This window comes from Grampus griseus (assembly GCF_964374135.1).
Source record: "Grampus griseus genome assembly, chromosome: 11".
In the NCBI taxonomy this organism is placed as follows: Eukaryota; Metazoa; Chordata; class Mammalia; order Artiodactyla; family Delphinidae; genus Grampus; species Grampus griseus.
This window is the reverse complement of record NC_139005.1, coordinates 56773558-56789524: the sequence shown is the minus strand read 5'-3', so window position 1 is coordinate 56789524 and position 15967 is coordinate 56773558. Positions and strand designations below refer to the sequence as shown.

At 40.9% G+C, this 15967-nt stretch overlaps 1 protein-coding gene across 1 annotated transcript in view; it reads left to right on the top strand.

Annotated features, from left to right (window-relative positions):
- PTPRR (protein tyrosine phosphatase receptor type R) overlaps positions 1-15967 on the top strand; it is a gene marked incomplete at its 5' end in the record, with an annotated part of 254829 nt that overhangs the window by 154001 nt on the left and 84861 nt on the right. The window contains 1 exon segment of the mRNA XM_082666172.1: positions 4999-5261. Within this exon segment, the coding sequence (XP_082522298.1) occupies positions 4999-5261 (263 nt within the window).

The window sequence follows — 15967 nt, the reverse complement described above, 5'->3', positions numbered from 1 at the left end:
GTTTTTGCACCTAGTATCTGGTACTGGACATCATTTTTACCCATCTCTCTTCTGGAAGCCAGTGAACTCCCAAAAGCGAGGATTGTGTGCTATCTTTGCATCCACAGTGTTGTTTCTGGAACGTAGTAGCAATTGATTCACATTTAAACTAAAAGAAATGAATGAATGAACTATTTCAGAACTAACTGTAAACTACTGCAAAGGACAAATGCTATGACTGTTAGTTGGTGGCATCATTTTGAGATTTGAACATATTTTAATCCAAACAGATGTTTTGTGTGTTACCCACCTATGTGTTGTTTTATTGAAATATATTTGACATATAACACTGTGTAAATTTAAGGTGTACCACTTAATAAGATTTTTTAAATGAAAATTATAAGCTGCAAAATAACTTTATAGGATTTTTTTTTTTTAGCTTCCTCTCATTACTGTGTTTCTCTGGTTCTCTTCTTCCTGCTATTATTTTTTTCTCCTGCTATAGTTTTGAGTTTTACAGATCCTTTCATTCAATATTCCATTCTCTTTCTTTTTTCAAATTACCAAGTGACTCTATTGCATCCCAAGATTGAAACAACAAGCTCTTAAAGGGAAAGTCAAAAATATTGACTTGTGGGCTTCCCTGGTGGCACAGTGGTTGAGAGTCCGCCTGCCAATGCAGGGGACACGGGTTCGTGCCCCGACCCAGGAAGATCCCACATGCCGCGGAGCGGCTGGGCCCGTGGGCCATGGCCGCTGAGCCTGCACATCCGGAGCCTGTGCTCCGCAGCGGGAGAGGCCACAACAGTGAGAGGCCCGCGTACAGCAAAAAAAAAAAAAAATATATATATATATATAGACTTGCCATTCCTATGGCAGCTTTTAGGTTGAGTTTGGAAACAAAGTGCATTCATATAGAGAAACATGCATATGGTATATTCCAGATCTTTATCTGTGCAGAGAAAAATTTCTGACATCACTTTTCCAGAGGCTTTGGAAAAGAGGTTGGGAAGAAAGCTGTGGGGATTTAGAAGACACAGTAGAGTAGAATGGTTACAGGCATAAGTCAGGAAGCCCAGATCCTAGACTTCATTTCTAACCTACCATAAATTATTCAGCTGCTCTGGGTTTAAATGTGAAGTGAAGAGATTATACCAGATTATCTTTAAGGTCCCTTATGCCAGTTTCTCAACAGCAGCACTGCTGACACTTTGGACTGGCTAATTCTGTCGGGGGGAAAGGGGCTGTCCTGTGTATTGTAGGATACTTAGCATTTTCTCCAGCCTCTGCCCGCTAGATGCCAGTAGCACCCTGCACACACCCCAGTACCACAACCAAAAAAGGTCTCCAGACGTTGCCAAATGTCCCCTGAAGGGCAAAATCCCTGCCGGTTGAGAAACACTCGGTTAGAGCTTAATTCCATGACAATTGCTCTATTGCCAAGTAGCAACCTCTCCAATTCTTTCCACATTTTGTCAGACAGCCCAAATCTCTCTGCTTAGAAACACTGTATATTCTCCAAGTTCTGCTTTTCCCTAATTAAAGATGTATAAATCAGTTTTTACACGTACTACCTAGATATAGATTTAAAAATTGACCTCTAGGGCTTCCCTGGTGGCGCAGTGGTTGAGAGTCCACCTGCCGATGCAGGGGACACGGGTTCGTGCCCCGGTCCGGGAAGATCCCACGTGCCGCGGAGCGGCTGGGCCCGTGAGCCATGGCCACTGAGCCTGCGCGTCTGGAGCCTGTGCTCCGCAACAGGAGAGGCCACAACAGTGAGACGCCCACGTAACGCAAAAAAAAAAATTGACCTCTAAACAGAGATAAAGTAAACAGATGACTGTAAAATATGTGGCAAAGGTTCTCCATCAAGAACATAAGCTCACGAATGGTAAAGAAGGACTTTGGACTTGAACTAGTTTTACACTAACATCATCATAAAAGTCACCTGTCAGGAAATAGGGAGAAGGTCACCATTTTCTTGGCTTTCTCATTTCCAGTTTTGAAATATGCTTCTCCAAAACCCAAATGTAAACAGGCAAGTGAGTGTTTTATTTACGTATTATAGTTAGATGTGAAAAACTTAGAATATACAATATATGCATTATCTTCTATTAAATATATTTTTGTAAAGTTACAGATATGTCTGTTTTTCTCATTCAGGAAAATAACTTGCTTACAATTAAAAAAATAAAAAGCTGTCCCACCTTACATTCTAATTGCCTCATCTTTTTAGTAATTAGGTATTTAGCTTAACACAGATGTGTCATCTGATTGATATTGTTCTAGTGTGGTTTTTGTTTGTGCAGAATGGCGGCAAATTGCCTTTTGAGGGTTATAGAAACTGAAAAGAAGCAGTAAGTTGGAAAAAACCTCCCCATCCTTAGGCATTATGCACGGGGTAAGGGTATTCATCTTCATATTTTAATATGTATATCTAGTTACACCTTATATGTTCATAGAGTCCTTTTCCTTAAAGAGAGCTTTCAATGTACAAAAGATATACTCAGATTTGGTGCTGTTGAAACCCAGTGGTGAGAATCACATCGGCAGCCGATGTGATTTCAGAGTCAATCTTTAAGAAGGATGGTGTGGCGAAGAGCATGTAAGGGGTGGGAAGTGATCAGGCCTGTGAGGCAGAGCTGCCTTTGAGTTTGGCTCTGCCACGGCTAACTGCTGACTTTGGACCGGCAGCTAAACGTTATTTAGCTAGACTGCAATTTCTTTAATGTATAATTAGGTCAGAAGGACCTCTAGTGACCGCTCTAACTCCCATTCCCTCTGTATCCCTAACTAAAAAGTCACTTAACATACATTCACCCCTAGTTTTTATTTCTCTGCCTTCCTCAAACTTCTTTACTGTTATCACAACCTGAGATGTTGGAACTGAGACATAATTAAATTTCATTTTCATTCTGTGTTTAAATAATTCCAGAGCTCCCTTTCATATTACAATTTCTACGTCTTCAGTTCTTTATTCTGAGTCATATTTCTCATGATTTTGAGTAAAATTTTTCAAGAAAAGTAGACAGGTAATATATTTTCTGAGATGCTGTGTATCTGAGAAATTCTTTCTGTTGGCTTTATTCACATGAACATCAATTTATCTAGATACGGGGTTCATGCATCCTCAGTAATGTTCGTTTTTTCTCAAGTCACAAAAATTGCTCGATTTTCTTCTCACATTTACTCTTCTTTCAATTGACACACTTAAAAAAAAATAAAACTAAGAACTTTTTTCATTCCATATCCCTAAATTCCATAAGAAGAGGGTACACTCTATTCTGTTCACAACGGAATACCCTGTACCTCACACAAGGCATAACGTAAGTGGGCACTGAAAAATAGTTTTGAATGACCTGCTTCCCTCTCATTTATTCTTGTTTATTATTTACCATGACTCTTCTCTGACATCCATATCCCGTCTTTTCTCTTGTTTTCATCTTCATTTGTTTATCCTTTGCTATAAATTCCAGGCAGTCTCTCAACTTTGCCGTATCCACCACTGACTGTATTTTCTGCATTGTCAGCTCTGTTCTTTATTGCTTAAAAGAAGATTTACACCCTGCTGCTGAGTTTTCAGTTCTTTGAATTCTTTTCTTCTTAATCTCAGTCTGATACCTTCTCATCTTAGATTGTTGTGTTTTTATTTCATCCTGATTCTTTTTTTTATAATCATATTTTGTCAAATAGACTGTTCTTTACCAGTATATTCTGAGAATACCGGACAAAGATTTTCTAAAATTTTCCTGAAATAAATTCTCATCAGTGTTCATCCTTTAACAAGAAAAAATATATATTTCAATCTTATATATTTTCAATAGATTTCAAATATAGAGGTGACTAGAATTTAAAGGCAATTGGAAAGAAAAAATTAGCCTCAAGTCTAGTTAGAGTAAATGTGGTTGACAAGTGCCAGGACTGCCCTCTCCCCTAATATAAGTCATTCAGCTAATGGACTCCAGAAATTAAACAGGGGAGTTTGATTGGCCTAAGGTTTTTTACGATGCTGCTGTCATCAGTGCTGTAATTGCAGATTACAGGTTGAGTCACCACTTCATGTGAATAACTTATCAAATCACCTCCCTGAGAACAGACTTGAAGAAACACAAGGACATCTACTCTCTGTAGGAACTGGAGTAAAGGAGTTATTATCAAGAAAAGAGAAAAAATATGAAATCATTACATGGTACATCTTAAACGTGTACAATGTTACATGTCAATTATATCTTAATAAAACTGAAAAAATAAAATAAATTAAAAATATATAAAAATATAACAGTTAATAAGTATTTTTAAAAGAAAGGAGAGAAACGTGTGGGAGGGGGGAAGGCTGATAAAAAGGGAAGACTGAGGACAGGAAGGACAAACTTGGTCCACTGAAGTGTCCCAGCAAAGTCAGTCTAATTCTTTTAAAAGTTTAAAAGTTTTCTGGATTGAATTAGCCAATTCCAGAAAGAGCTCTGAGAATGAAGGAACATGATACTTCTGCGGTTTTTCTACATGCATTAAAAATTTAAAGGAGCAAGGGGTAAGAAAGGAAATGCTGGTTGCCCAAATTATTCTTTGACACATATCCTAAATTTAATTTTTTTCAAGTATTTGTTGTACTGGATACAAATCTCTGTTTCTATACATGTCACAAACCCCCATTTCATGGCTATTCCTTCTATAAGTTTTCCATTTCAGTCACTTTGAGTAAGAGCTTACATGTGATCAAACTGACATCTGACACTTTTATAAAATTAGCCATATTTGCTTTTGAATTATATTTGAGGAGTAGATCATGTATGTATATATTTAATATGTTTGTCCTCCATAACGAGAAACAAATAGCATATCTTTTTGAGGAAAATCCTCAATACCATAAAACTGAGAAATCATCCCAGAAAGCTTTCCTTCCTTGTATTATCATCAAACCTTATTTTGGTTTGTCTTCTAGGTTGGGATGGAGGAGATCATACTTTGTTGTTGAACATGAAAAAATGTGACAGGAACCCTTTATATCTCCTTCTATAGATTCTTTACAGATTAAAAGAAAAATTTCAGCTTTCCCTGAGACAAGATAAAGAGAAAAATCAGGAGATCCGCCTATCACCCATTGCATTACAGCCAGCACAGTCTGAGGCCAAGACAGCCAACAGTATGGTCCAACCTGAGCAGGTTCCAAAGGTACTGAATGTGGTCGTGGACCCTCAAGGCCAATACACTCCTGAGATCAAAGCCACCACCTCTGTCTGCCCTTCTCCTTTCAAAATGAAGCCCATAGGACTTCAGGAGAGGTAAGAGGTTTTACGGGATCCCCCTACATGTTGTTTTTGTTTTTTTTAAACATCTTTATTGGAGTATAATTGCTTTATAATGGTGTGTTATTTTCTGCTGTATAACAAAGTGAATCAGCTATACGTATACATATATCCCCATATCCGCTCCCTCTTGCATCTCCCTCCCATGCTCCCTATCCCACCCCGCTAGGTGGACACGAAGCACCGACCTGATCTCCCTGTGCCCTGCGGCTGCTTCCCACTAGCTACCTATTTTACGTTTGGTAGTGTATATATGTCCATGCCACTCTCTCGCTTCGTCCCAGCGTACCCTTCCCCCTCCCGGTGTCCTCAAGGCCATTCTCTACACCTGTGTCTTTATTCCTCTACCGCTCTTATGTTCTTCAGACCTTTTTTAGTTCCCGTTGTTTTTGGTGTCTGCCCTTAGTGGGTAAGGTTGGTTCAGTGGGTTGTGTAGGCTTCCTGGTGGAGGGGACTGGTGCCTGTGTTCTAGTGGATGAGGCTGGATCTTGTCTTTCTGGTGGGCAGGACTGCATCCGGTGGTGTGTTTTGGGGTGTCTGTGACCTTATTTTGATTTTAGGCATCCTCTCTGCTAATGGGTGGGGTTGTGTTTCTGTCTTGCTAGTTGTTTGGCACGGGTTGTCCAGCATTGGAGCTTGCTGGTTGTTCAGTGGAGCTGGGTCTTAGCGTTGAGACAGAGATATCTGGGAGAACTTTTGCTGTTTGATATTACGTGGGGCCGGGAGGTCTCTGGTGGACCAATGTCCTGAACTCGGCTCTCCCACCTCAGAGGCTCAGGCCTGACACCCGGTCAGAGAACCAAGACCCTGTCAGCCACTCAGCTCAGAAGAAAAGGGAGAGAGAGAAAGAAAGAGAGAAAGGGGGGGGGGGGGAGGGAGGGAGGAAGGGAGGAAGGAAAGAAAGAAAAGAAAGTTATTAAAATCAAAAAAATATTTTAATTGTTAAAAATAATAAAAAAAAGAGAAAGAAAGAAGAGAGCAACCAAACCAAAAAACAAATCCACCAATGATAACAAGTGCTAAAAGTTATACTAAAAAAACAACAACAAAACAGGCAGACACAACCCTAGGACAAAAGGTAAAAGCAAAACTATATAGACAAAGTCACAAAGAAGCATAAACATACACACTCACAAAAAGAGAAAAAAGAAAAAATATATTTTGTTTTTAAAAAAAGGAAGAGAGCAACCAAATCAATAAACAAATCTACCAATGATAATAAGCTCTAAATACTAAATGAAAACAAACATAAAACCAGAAACAAATTAGATGCAGAAAACAAACCCCAAGTCTACAGTTGCTCCCAAAGTCCACTGCCTCAATTTTGGGATAATTCGTTGTCTATTCAGGTATTCCACAGATGCAGGGTACATCAAGTTTATTGTGGAGATTTAATCCACTGCTTCTGAGGCTGCTGGGAGAAATTTCCCTCTCTCATCTTTGTTCGCACAGCTCCTGGGGTTCAGCTTTGGATTTGGCCCCACCTCTGTACGTGGGTTGCCTGAGGGCGTCTGTTCTTCGCCAAGACAGGACGGGGTTAAAGTATCAGCTGATTCAGGGACTCTGGCTCACTCAAGCTGGGGAGAAGGAGGTGTACGGAATGCAGAACAAGCCTGTGGCAGCAGAGGCTGGCATGATGTTGCAACAGCCTGAGGTGCACTGTGTGTTCTCCTGGGAAAGTTGTCCCTGGATCACGGGACCCTGGCAGTGGTGGGCTGCACAGGCTTCTGGGAGGGGAGGTGTGGACAGTGACCTGTGCTTGCACACAGGCTTCTTGGTGGCTGCAGCAGCAGCCTTAACGTCTCATGCTAGTCTCTGGTGTCCGCGCTGATAGCCACAGCTCATGTCCATCTCTGGAGCTCGTTTAGGCGGTGCTCTGAATCCCCTCTCCTCACGCGCCCAGAAACAATGGTCCCTTGCCTCTTAGGCAGTTCCAGACTTTTTCCTGGACTCCCTCCCAGCTAGCCATGGTGCACTAGCCCCCTTCAGGCTGTGTTCACACAGCCAACCCCAGGTCTCTCCCTGGGATCTAACCTCCAAAACCCAAGCCTCAGCTCCCAGTCCCAACTCCTCCCGGCGGGTGAGCAGACAAGCTTCTCAGTCTGGTGAGTGCTGGTCGGCACCGATCCTCCGTGCGGGAATCTCTCCTCTTTGCCCTCCGCACCCCTGTTGCTGTGCTCTCCTCCGCGGTCCCGAAGCTCCCCCCCTTCGCCACCCGCAGTCTCCACCAGTGAAGGGCCTTCCTAGTGTGTAGAAACCTTTCCTCCTTCACGGCTCCCTCCCACTGGTGCAGGCCCTGTCCCTATTCTTTTGTCTCTGTGTTTTCTTTTTTCTTTTGCCCTACCCAGGTACGTGGGGAGTTTCTTGCCTTTTGGGAAGTCTGAGGTCTTCTGCCAGCATTCAGTAGGTGTTCTGTAGTTGTTCCACATGTAGATGTATTTTTGTTGTATTTGTAGGGAGGAAGGTGATCTCCATGTCCTACTCCTCCGCCATATTGAAGGTCCCTCCTCACTTTTTTTTTTTTTTTGTAGAGTATTCACCAACTGAAAAAGATAGAACTAGAGATGATTGGCATATTGGGTAGAACCCTAACCTTAACCAAATAAACACCAGGAGGAAGTAGTCTTTCTTGCCCCCTAAAAGAGTCTTGCTCTGTTATCAATAATCTTTTAGTCACATCTGATTTTCATAAGCTGGTATAGACCCAAGCCGAGTCTTCATCAACTACAGGACAACTTCTATAACCATTTAATCTTGTTTAATCATCGTCAAAACTCTGGTAGATAGAAAGACTGGAAATAAACTTAGAGTCTTTCCCACCAAAGACCACATTCTTTGTAGTAAGGTAGAAGGAGTATATACCACAAATTAATTTTTATAAAGTTTTCCCTCTGCTTCCTTTGAGCAAAACAAACAGTAAATATCTCAAGCTTCATGACATTATCTTTGTTGCCTTACCTGCCTTTGTGATGTACTTACACTGATACATTCTCATTTAAAGCAAATTTAAATAGGAAAACTAGAATATGCAAAATGTTTAAATGAGGGGCTAATTCTTTGCTTCCCCAAAATATTAAGCAAAGCTTTCCCATGGTATGTCTTAAAATAAGAAGCTTCATGTTTATATATAAAATATGATTGGTATTATATCCAACATTGCACATCAGGGTAGTGGGGAACTAAGAGCTTCTCAGGGTACTCTCCCAGGTTCATTCTCCACTTATTTTCCTGGATCTCCATTTTCTGTCACTGTCCTTGTTGTTGCCTTAGGTTTTTAGATCATGTATACACATTTTTATTATATTTTCCATCACATGCACGTACACACACAAACACACACACCCCATATATCATTTCAGAAAATATTGTTTGGGGCTTTAAGAACTGCAAAAGACCAAGTGGGTAATTCAAATTTCTTTGAAAGTATTGTCAAAGAATAATGAATGAAGTGAAAAGAAAGGGATTTGTTGCAGTGATCTCCAAAGTTCTATAAAAGGAGAACACTTTGACTCCATAATGGAAGGGAAATGGAGAACAATCAAGTCATCCTTCCTACCTCCTTCCCCAAAAGACTTTTTGGTTTCCTTATGAATCCATGAGTCTACATGGACCATTCTCTTACTTGGATGCCACCAAATTGCTGTCTCAGCTGCAGTCTGGAAAGGTAGACAAGATGGACTTTCTCCCTAAGGCCAACTAGGAGTCAGGAGAACTGGACTCCAGACCCAGCTCTGCCATTTTTGGTTTGAGTGGCTTCAGATGAATCATTCACCTATCTGGGCCTCGTTTTTCTTCTTCTGTAATATGAAGGGGTTAAACTTGACTTCTTCACTTCCTTCAGGCTCTTTTACTCTTGTTACCTAAATTAGTTTCATGCCTTTATGTTTGCTTCAAAGAGAAACCTTGAAGCAGGCATCTGAGTACTGGTGGTGTAGCAAGGGCAGGGTGGCAGAAAAGATCTGCTCAGATGAAAGTGATAAGAGGGTCACTTTCTACAGATGATTTAAATATGATCATAAAACTGACTGAAAGTCAGACTAATTTTTATTATCATCATGCACCACCAATTCTGAGCAAAGTCAGTGGTTCAGTCCTTCGGGGAGTACCTATTCCCAGCATCCTGCCCTTCATAGGCTACTGCTGGGCATGTTTGAATTACGAGGAACATAAGGTTAAGTATCCATTAATTCATTTAAATGAAGTGAATGTTTGAGAAAGGAGAGCACAGGGATGGTGTCTTGCTCATCTTTTGGTCCACATGGGAGACTGTAGAGAGTAAGTGTGTGATCAGTGTTAAGTGGATTCCCTACGCCCTGGTCATCCCCACCCATCACCTCCCACTTCCTTCCTGCCTCAGAGCAGGAGAAAGCTCTTCTTTCCACAAGGGCTCCATGTCCTTTCCTCCCAACGCTGATGACTACTCCATCAAATTTCTTCCTCTATGTTCAAGTGCAACCTTTTTGCTAATGCTATACCCTCAGCATGAAAATGGTTCTCTCTGGTATCAAAGAAACTCCCTTAATGCAATTCCTCCTATGGTCTTGTCTTCTCTTCCTTGTTCAGATGTGTCTTAAATGAGCAGAGTTTATTTGGTGCCTCATCAGTCTTCTTCAGGTCCTGCATCCACTGTTTCTCTCACATATGCTTGCCAAGTATATCAATGGTATAATCACCAAAGTCAAAGCACACGTTTCGTTTCTTTTCACATCCAACCCTAATGCTTACTTCCTCTTTGAAACTCTCTTTCTTTGGCCTCCAAGACATTACTTTTCCGGTTCTTGGGTGGTTACCTTTAGGCACACACACACACTCCTTTCTCCCCTTAACTTCAGAGTTTTATCAAACAGGTAGATTGAGCTGGAGGTACTCCTTTAGGAATCAACCATGTAAAAGGCAGTAAGAGAAGAAGAGGCTGTGGTTGGATTACCCAGAAAGGAGAGAAGCGGTCCTGCGGTGAGCAGTAGAAGTGATCAATGGGCAAGGAATATGGAGAGGGTAATTCAAACATCACTTTCTCTTGTAAGCCATTACCTCCTTCCCTTCTTCCTGTAGCCCACCTACCAACATGGATTCAGCTCGGTCTCCTCCATTCCTCTCTACCCGAGTCCCATAGCCTTGTGTGCATACAGGATTTATAAACTTCTTAGGTATAGGTAAAATTTTCATTTACTAATCTGTCTTACCCTGTAAACTCTAAGCTTCTTTAGGGCACATACATGATTGAATTGTCTCTTTGTCTCTTTCATATAGAACATAATTCCTAAAAAGCAAGAGCTCCTGGAAATAAATGCTTAAATGAATGAATGAGTGTTATAGTGAATAATTCTCAGGTTAACGGCCAGTAGTTGTAGGGAAACACTTTGCTTATTCCACCATCCCTATTTTCACCCTGCTTTTCTACCATAATTCCCTTGCTAAGATGACATAGTGATGAGTTTTAAGAGTGATAAAAGATGAGAGACATACAGTGTTCCATGTAGTAAGAAAACTTTCATGAGAGTTTTAAGCCTTAAAACTTAATTTATGTTTATATGTTCTAATGGCGCTTTGAAAATAGCCTTGTGTTTTACAGCCTTCCATCTCCTGATCCCGGAGTGAAATAATAATCCTCTGTTTATTGCATGAAAGTCTGGCTTCATTAAAATCACCATGAGACCATAAAGGCTGTATTATGAGTCATTTGTCCCCAAAAATCTTTTGGGTCATGCCATATAAATCTGTCATCCCTGATGGGGAGAATGTATTACTCTGACATAATTGATAATAAAACATAATTTTAAATTAAAATTAAATAAGAGAAAATATAGACTTATTGCATATGCTTAACTGAGTACAAAGGATATACCCTGAAAGTTCTGAAGATTAAAGAATTATAAGGTGAGGGACAGAGCAGTCCCCTCATTTCTCCCTATTTCCAACTAGTCACCAGGTCATACTGATTCTTTCTACTTGGATTTTCTCATTATCAATTCCTCTCTTTGTAACCATCACTCTGGACCCAGCTGTCATTAGCTTTATATTTGAATTATTATGTCTTATGATTATAAAAATGACATCAGGACTAATGGTGTTAGATATTTCACATGTATTACTTTATTTCATCTTTTCTGTCTGACCTAATTCTTTTCTCTCCCTCAATTCATACTATACACTCTTCAGATTTATCTCGCTATAGGAATACTTGCATTATGTTCTGTTGCTGTGTAAAAATCCTCAATAGCTCCCCTTTGCCTATAGGATAAGGCACAGAATACCTTGCTGAGCCTCAGAGGTCCTGTACCATCTGGCTCTGATCATTCTCTCCAAATCTGTTTGCCACTCTGCCCCCAAATAAACCCTCCAGTCTGTTCTCAGTGTGTCATGTCCCTGTCCACATGTACACCTTTGTTCACCTAGCTCCTCTTCAGCCTTCTTATATCTCTCTCTAGTCTCCAAATCCCAACACGAAACATACCTTCTACCTTTGTCCATGACACCTACCGAAGCCCATGGTGATTTTTAACACCTCTGAATTTTCACATGTACCGCTCCTCTAGTAGTGATTTTAATTAAAGAATAATTTAGAAAGGGACTGAAACTGGTTTCTGATGGATTGTCCTGTCCCTTCACCAGCTTGTGAGAATCTTAAGGACAGGTACAGGCTCAAGATATTCTTGTGTGTTCCATGGTTCCTGTAAGCCTGATACATTGTAAACACTTGAAAAATATTATGGAGTTAATTCATTAATGCTCCTTTACATCTGAGGATCTCATATATTTATTTTTTTTAATTCCATAAAAACAAATAGCCTAATGATAAACTACAGTGCTGAGTCTCTGTGCTAATGTTACTTGACATTTACTAAATAAGTGACTCAACAGGTTAATTAAGTCCTTTTGGTATAGCTTTCCTAATCTACAAAATAGGTATGATAATATCTGTTCCACCTTTTTTCAAAGGGTACCATAGAATTAACAAGCAATATAAAATGGTATTGTGCCTCTGAGAAGGAAAAGGAACGTAAATCTAGTACTCTTTTCGTTTTTTATTCTCTGATTCCATTCCACAAGCCTATACTCGGTCAGTTATATTTTTGAACTCAGGAACAGGGAAACTTTTTTTAAACTGAATTGATACAGTTGAACCTGCCATTTGACATAATAAATATTTTTTAACTGTCAATTGACTTACAGGTTTTCTCATCCTGTTTATAAATTGGGCCATTTAATGTTATTTAATAACTATTAATACCAAATTAAATCTATTCTCATCTAACAGATGAACTTATTTCCCATAGTGAGTCCATGAATTTGGGAAACACATTCAGATGACTGCTCCACACCTACTCCATGTATAACTTGGAACTTGTTTGTTCATCTGTGATGAGAAGAATAGCACATGCCCTGCACAGTTCTTGTGACAGTTAAGCCACACAACAAATGTCACATGGCTGGCATAGCAGGAGGCCACAGTTAGCTCCTGTTCCTTGTTCTTTTGTCCCATTCCTGTCCTCCTCAAATTCCTCACTTGTCACTCTCAAGGGAACTGTACTTTTATAGCTGGCTTTTGCCAGCTTCCAAATGCCCAGTAAACAAGAGATCACATTCAGACCCTAGAACGACACATTTTCTTAGGAAGACAGAGAACTTGTACATATGAGTTTCTGCAGATTTCCCCTTTAGGCTACTGTATGACTAATAGCCAATTTTATGGAAAGGAAATCAACAGGTAGATTCACATTATTTCCACATTTTTCTCATCTGATTTTTTATTGGAGGTAAAAAGCAAGCAAAGACAATTAGAGAACCGTCCAGAAAGGAGGGGTGGCCTCATTATAACAAGGCAGTTTCACTCCTGACTTAAATTTGCCTCAGAAATCAGTGAGTGTGCCAGTAGGAATATGGCATAAATGGAGGTTTTCTTCCTATCATAACCAAGGCCTCCCCAGGCCCCCAAGGGTTGCTGATACCCAATGAGCAATCATTCTCTAACTTTTCTTTACACTGTACCATAACATGCTTTGTTTTGGTGTCCATAAATACTGTGCAAGTGATGATACAGCACCCAGGTATGTGAGTTGAAAGGTTTTCTTAGGGGTTTCAACCTGGCGGAGCCTGGGAGATTTCTGTCGCAGCCAGAAAGATGTCTGCAGTGGCGGAAGCAACCTAAGCTCAAAGCCTCTGTTTACTGTAATTTCCTCCAGGCAAGGGGCAATGTCCTGACCTCTGTCCCCTGCTCTCCCTAGCAGAAAAACATTTCAGTGCTCAAAAATTTTAACTTAGGCGATATATACTTAACTGTTCCTCAACTGATCTCCCTTTGGCTATATCAGTACGGGAAAGAGTGTAGAATGCATACAACTGAATATGAGGGTACAAAGCATACAAAATACTCGGGAAATTAAAATCTGTATTCACGAAATGGACCCATTGGTGAAAAATGGATTCAACGCCCTCATTTTCTGTCATGTGAAACTGAGACCCAGAATCTCCTCTTTTAGGTGTTAGGTGAGGTTCCCCAAAAGTAGCCTGAGACGAGGATTCTTGTCCCAAGTGATTGGAGAGGAAGGTTCCAGGAGAAGCCTAAAGGAAAGTAAGGGAAGCAAAACAGAGGAGACGAAGCCAAGCAAAGAGGTGATTTCTACTGACGTCTGGCCTCAGGCTGATCACACAGGGAGAGATGGAGCATGAGTTGTTCCACCTTGTGGCCAGTGGGCGGGGCATCTGTACCCCATGTCAGTCAGCCATTGACGTCAGGCCACCTGGGGATGGTGGAGGCATAACTTCCCAGGCACCTCTGGACTAGGCCACTCTCAACAGCCAAGGGTGATTTCTCCAGAGAAGTGGCAGCTGTGTGCCATCCATGGCCAATACTCCGAGCAACAGTGGAGGGGAACCAGCCCGATAAAGGTGATCTAGGTGGGACACCAACAGCTTTACTACACTTACCACAGGTTACAACACTAGTTATAACAGAGCTAAGTTTATATTCTAGGTTTCCTTGATCTTTCCAGGCTGTTATGCACATGCAACATAGCCTCCTTCAGACAAACACCGTTCATTCTAGCGAAACCTATGACCCACACCATGCAACACAGTCTATCAACCACAGCTTGTTTTCTCAGCCTGACAGTATGGGGATCATAACGTAGCAAACAACCATTTAGAAGTCAATCCTACTGAACGCCAAGTAACATCACTAAAAGTAACAACTCGATAAGATGTAGTGACCCTTTACGTGCCTTATCGCATTTAATCCTCACAAGGGACTTATTATCCCCTCCTTACAGTGAGGAAACTAATGCTCAGAGAGTTTACGTTATTGCTGAAATAACGGAATAGTAAATTACCGGGGGTGTGAGGCTGACAATAGACTTTGAACCCAAGCAGTCTGGCTCCAGAGGCTGTACTCCTAACTAGCCCTATATTGTTGGGGGGCGGGAGCACATTCCCATCTTTTATGGAAAATAAGTGAAAAATACATTACAAATCAATATGTTTAGTAAGTAGGCACATCATGTTGTGTCATGCTGTTATTCCTCTCAGCAAATTTCACGTTTGGCTTTCAGAATGTTTTTCAGACTTTTTTTTTAATTTTTAAATTTAATTTTATTGATTTTTTTATACAGCAGGTTCTTATTAGTTATCTATTTTGTACATATTAGTGTATATATGTCAGTCACAATCTCCCAATTCATCCCACCACCACCACTCAGATTCTAAGTCAAGTAGAATTCAGTTTTATTATTTATGTATATATGTATGTATTGGCTGTGCTGTGCGTCTTGTGGGAGCTTAGTTCCCCGAACAGGGATTGAACCCGGGCCCTCGGCAGTGAAAGCATGGAGTCCTAACCACTGGACCACCAGGGAATTCCCCTAGAATTCAGTTTTATGAGGTAGTTTTAAAATACTCAAGGCAGTTAAACATTTCATGGCCAGTCTAGAAGCTCACTGTTGGTCTCAGTTTTTTCTTGCACTTGGTTGCTCCTGTTCTAGAGACCAGGTGCCACTCCAACACAAAGGACCAAGATGGCGGCAAACATGGATATAGTAAAGAAAGCGGAGAGAAAGACATGAGGCAATAACCCAGAAAACTCAAGTTGAAAACTGTTCTCAAGGATTGTGGCAGGGAGGTCTCTCTATTGTTCAAACAGCCCGGATAATAACTGAGCCCATGTCGCTGTGTGTGTGTAGTGGACAGGGGACGAGGGAGGGCACGTGTCCATGCTCCTCCAGCAAGCTGCTGCCCATGCGTGGGAAGAGAGAACGCATAATAAAAGCTAACGTATTGACTGCTCATCTACCACATGCCAACCACCAGGCTAACATATTATCTCATCCACTCTTCACAACACCCCTTGAGGCAGGTACTATTTTTATGTCTTTCTTGCAGGTGAGCTAACAGAGACCTAGAGAGATTGAATATCATGCACAGTGTCACAAAGAAATAAAGATGGAGTTGACGATTCAAATCTGGACAGCCTGGCTCCGAAATCTGCACATATCCACTCTGTCCTACCTCCTCCTAGATGATACAGATGATAACATTTTAAGCTTCTCTTATTTTATAATCATATCTTTATAAAATATTTTTATGGGGATGTCCAGATTTGGGGAGGCATTGGAAACATACTCCAGCCCTGCATTAATGGTGTACCTCAAGCTGTTTTCTTCTTTATGTGTAGGATAGACACAATTCCA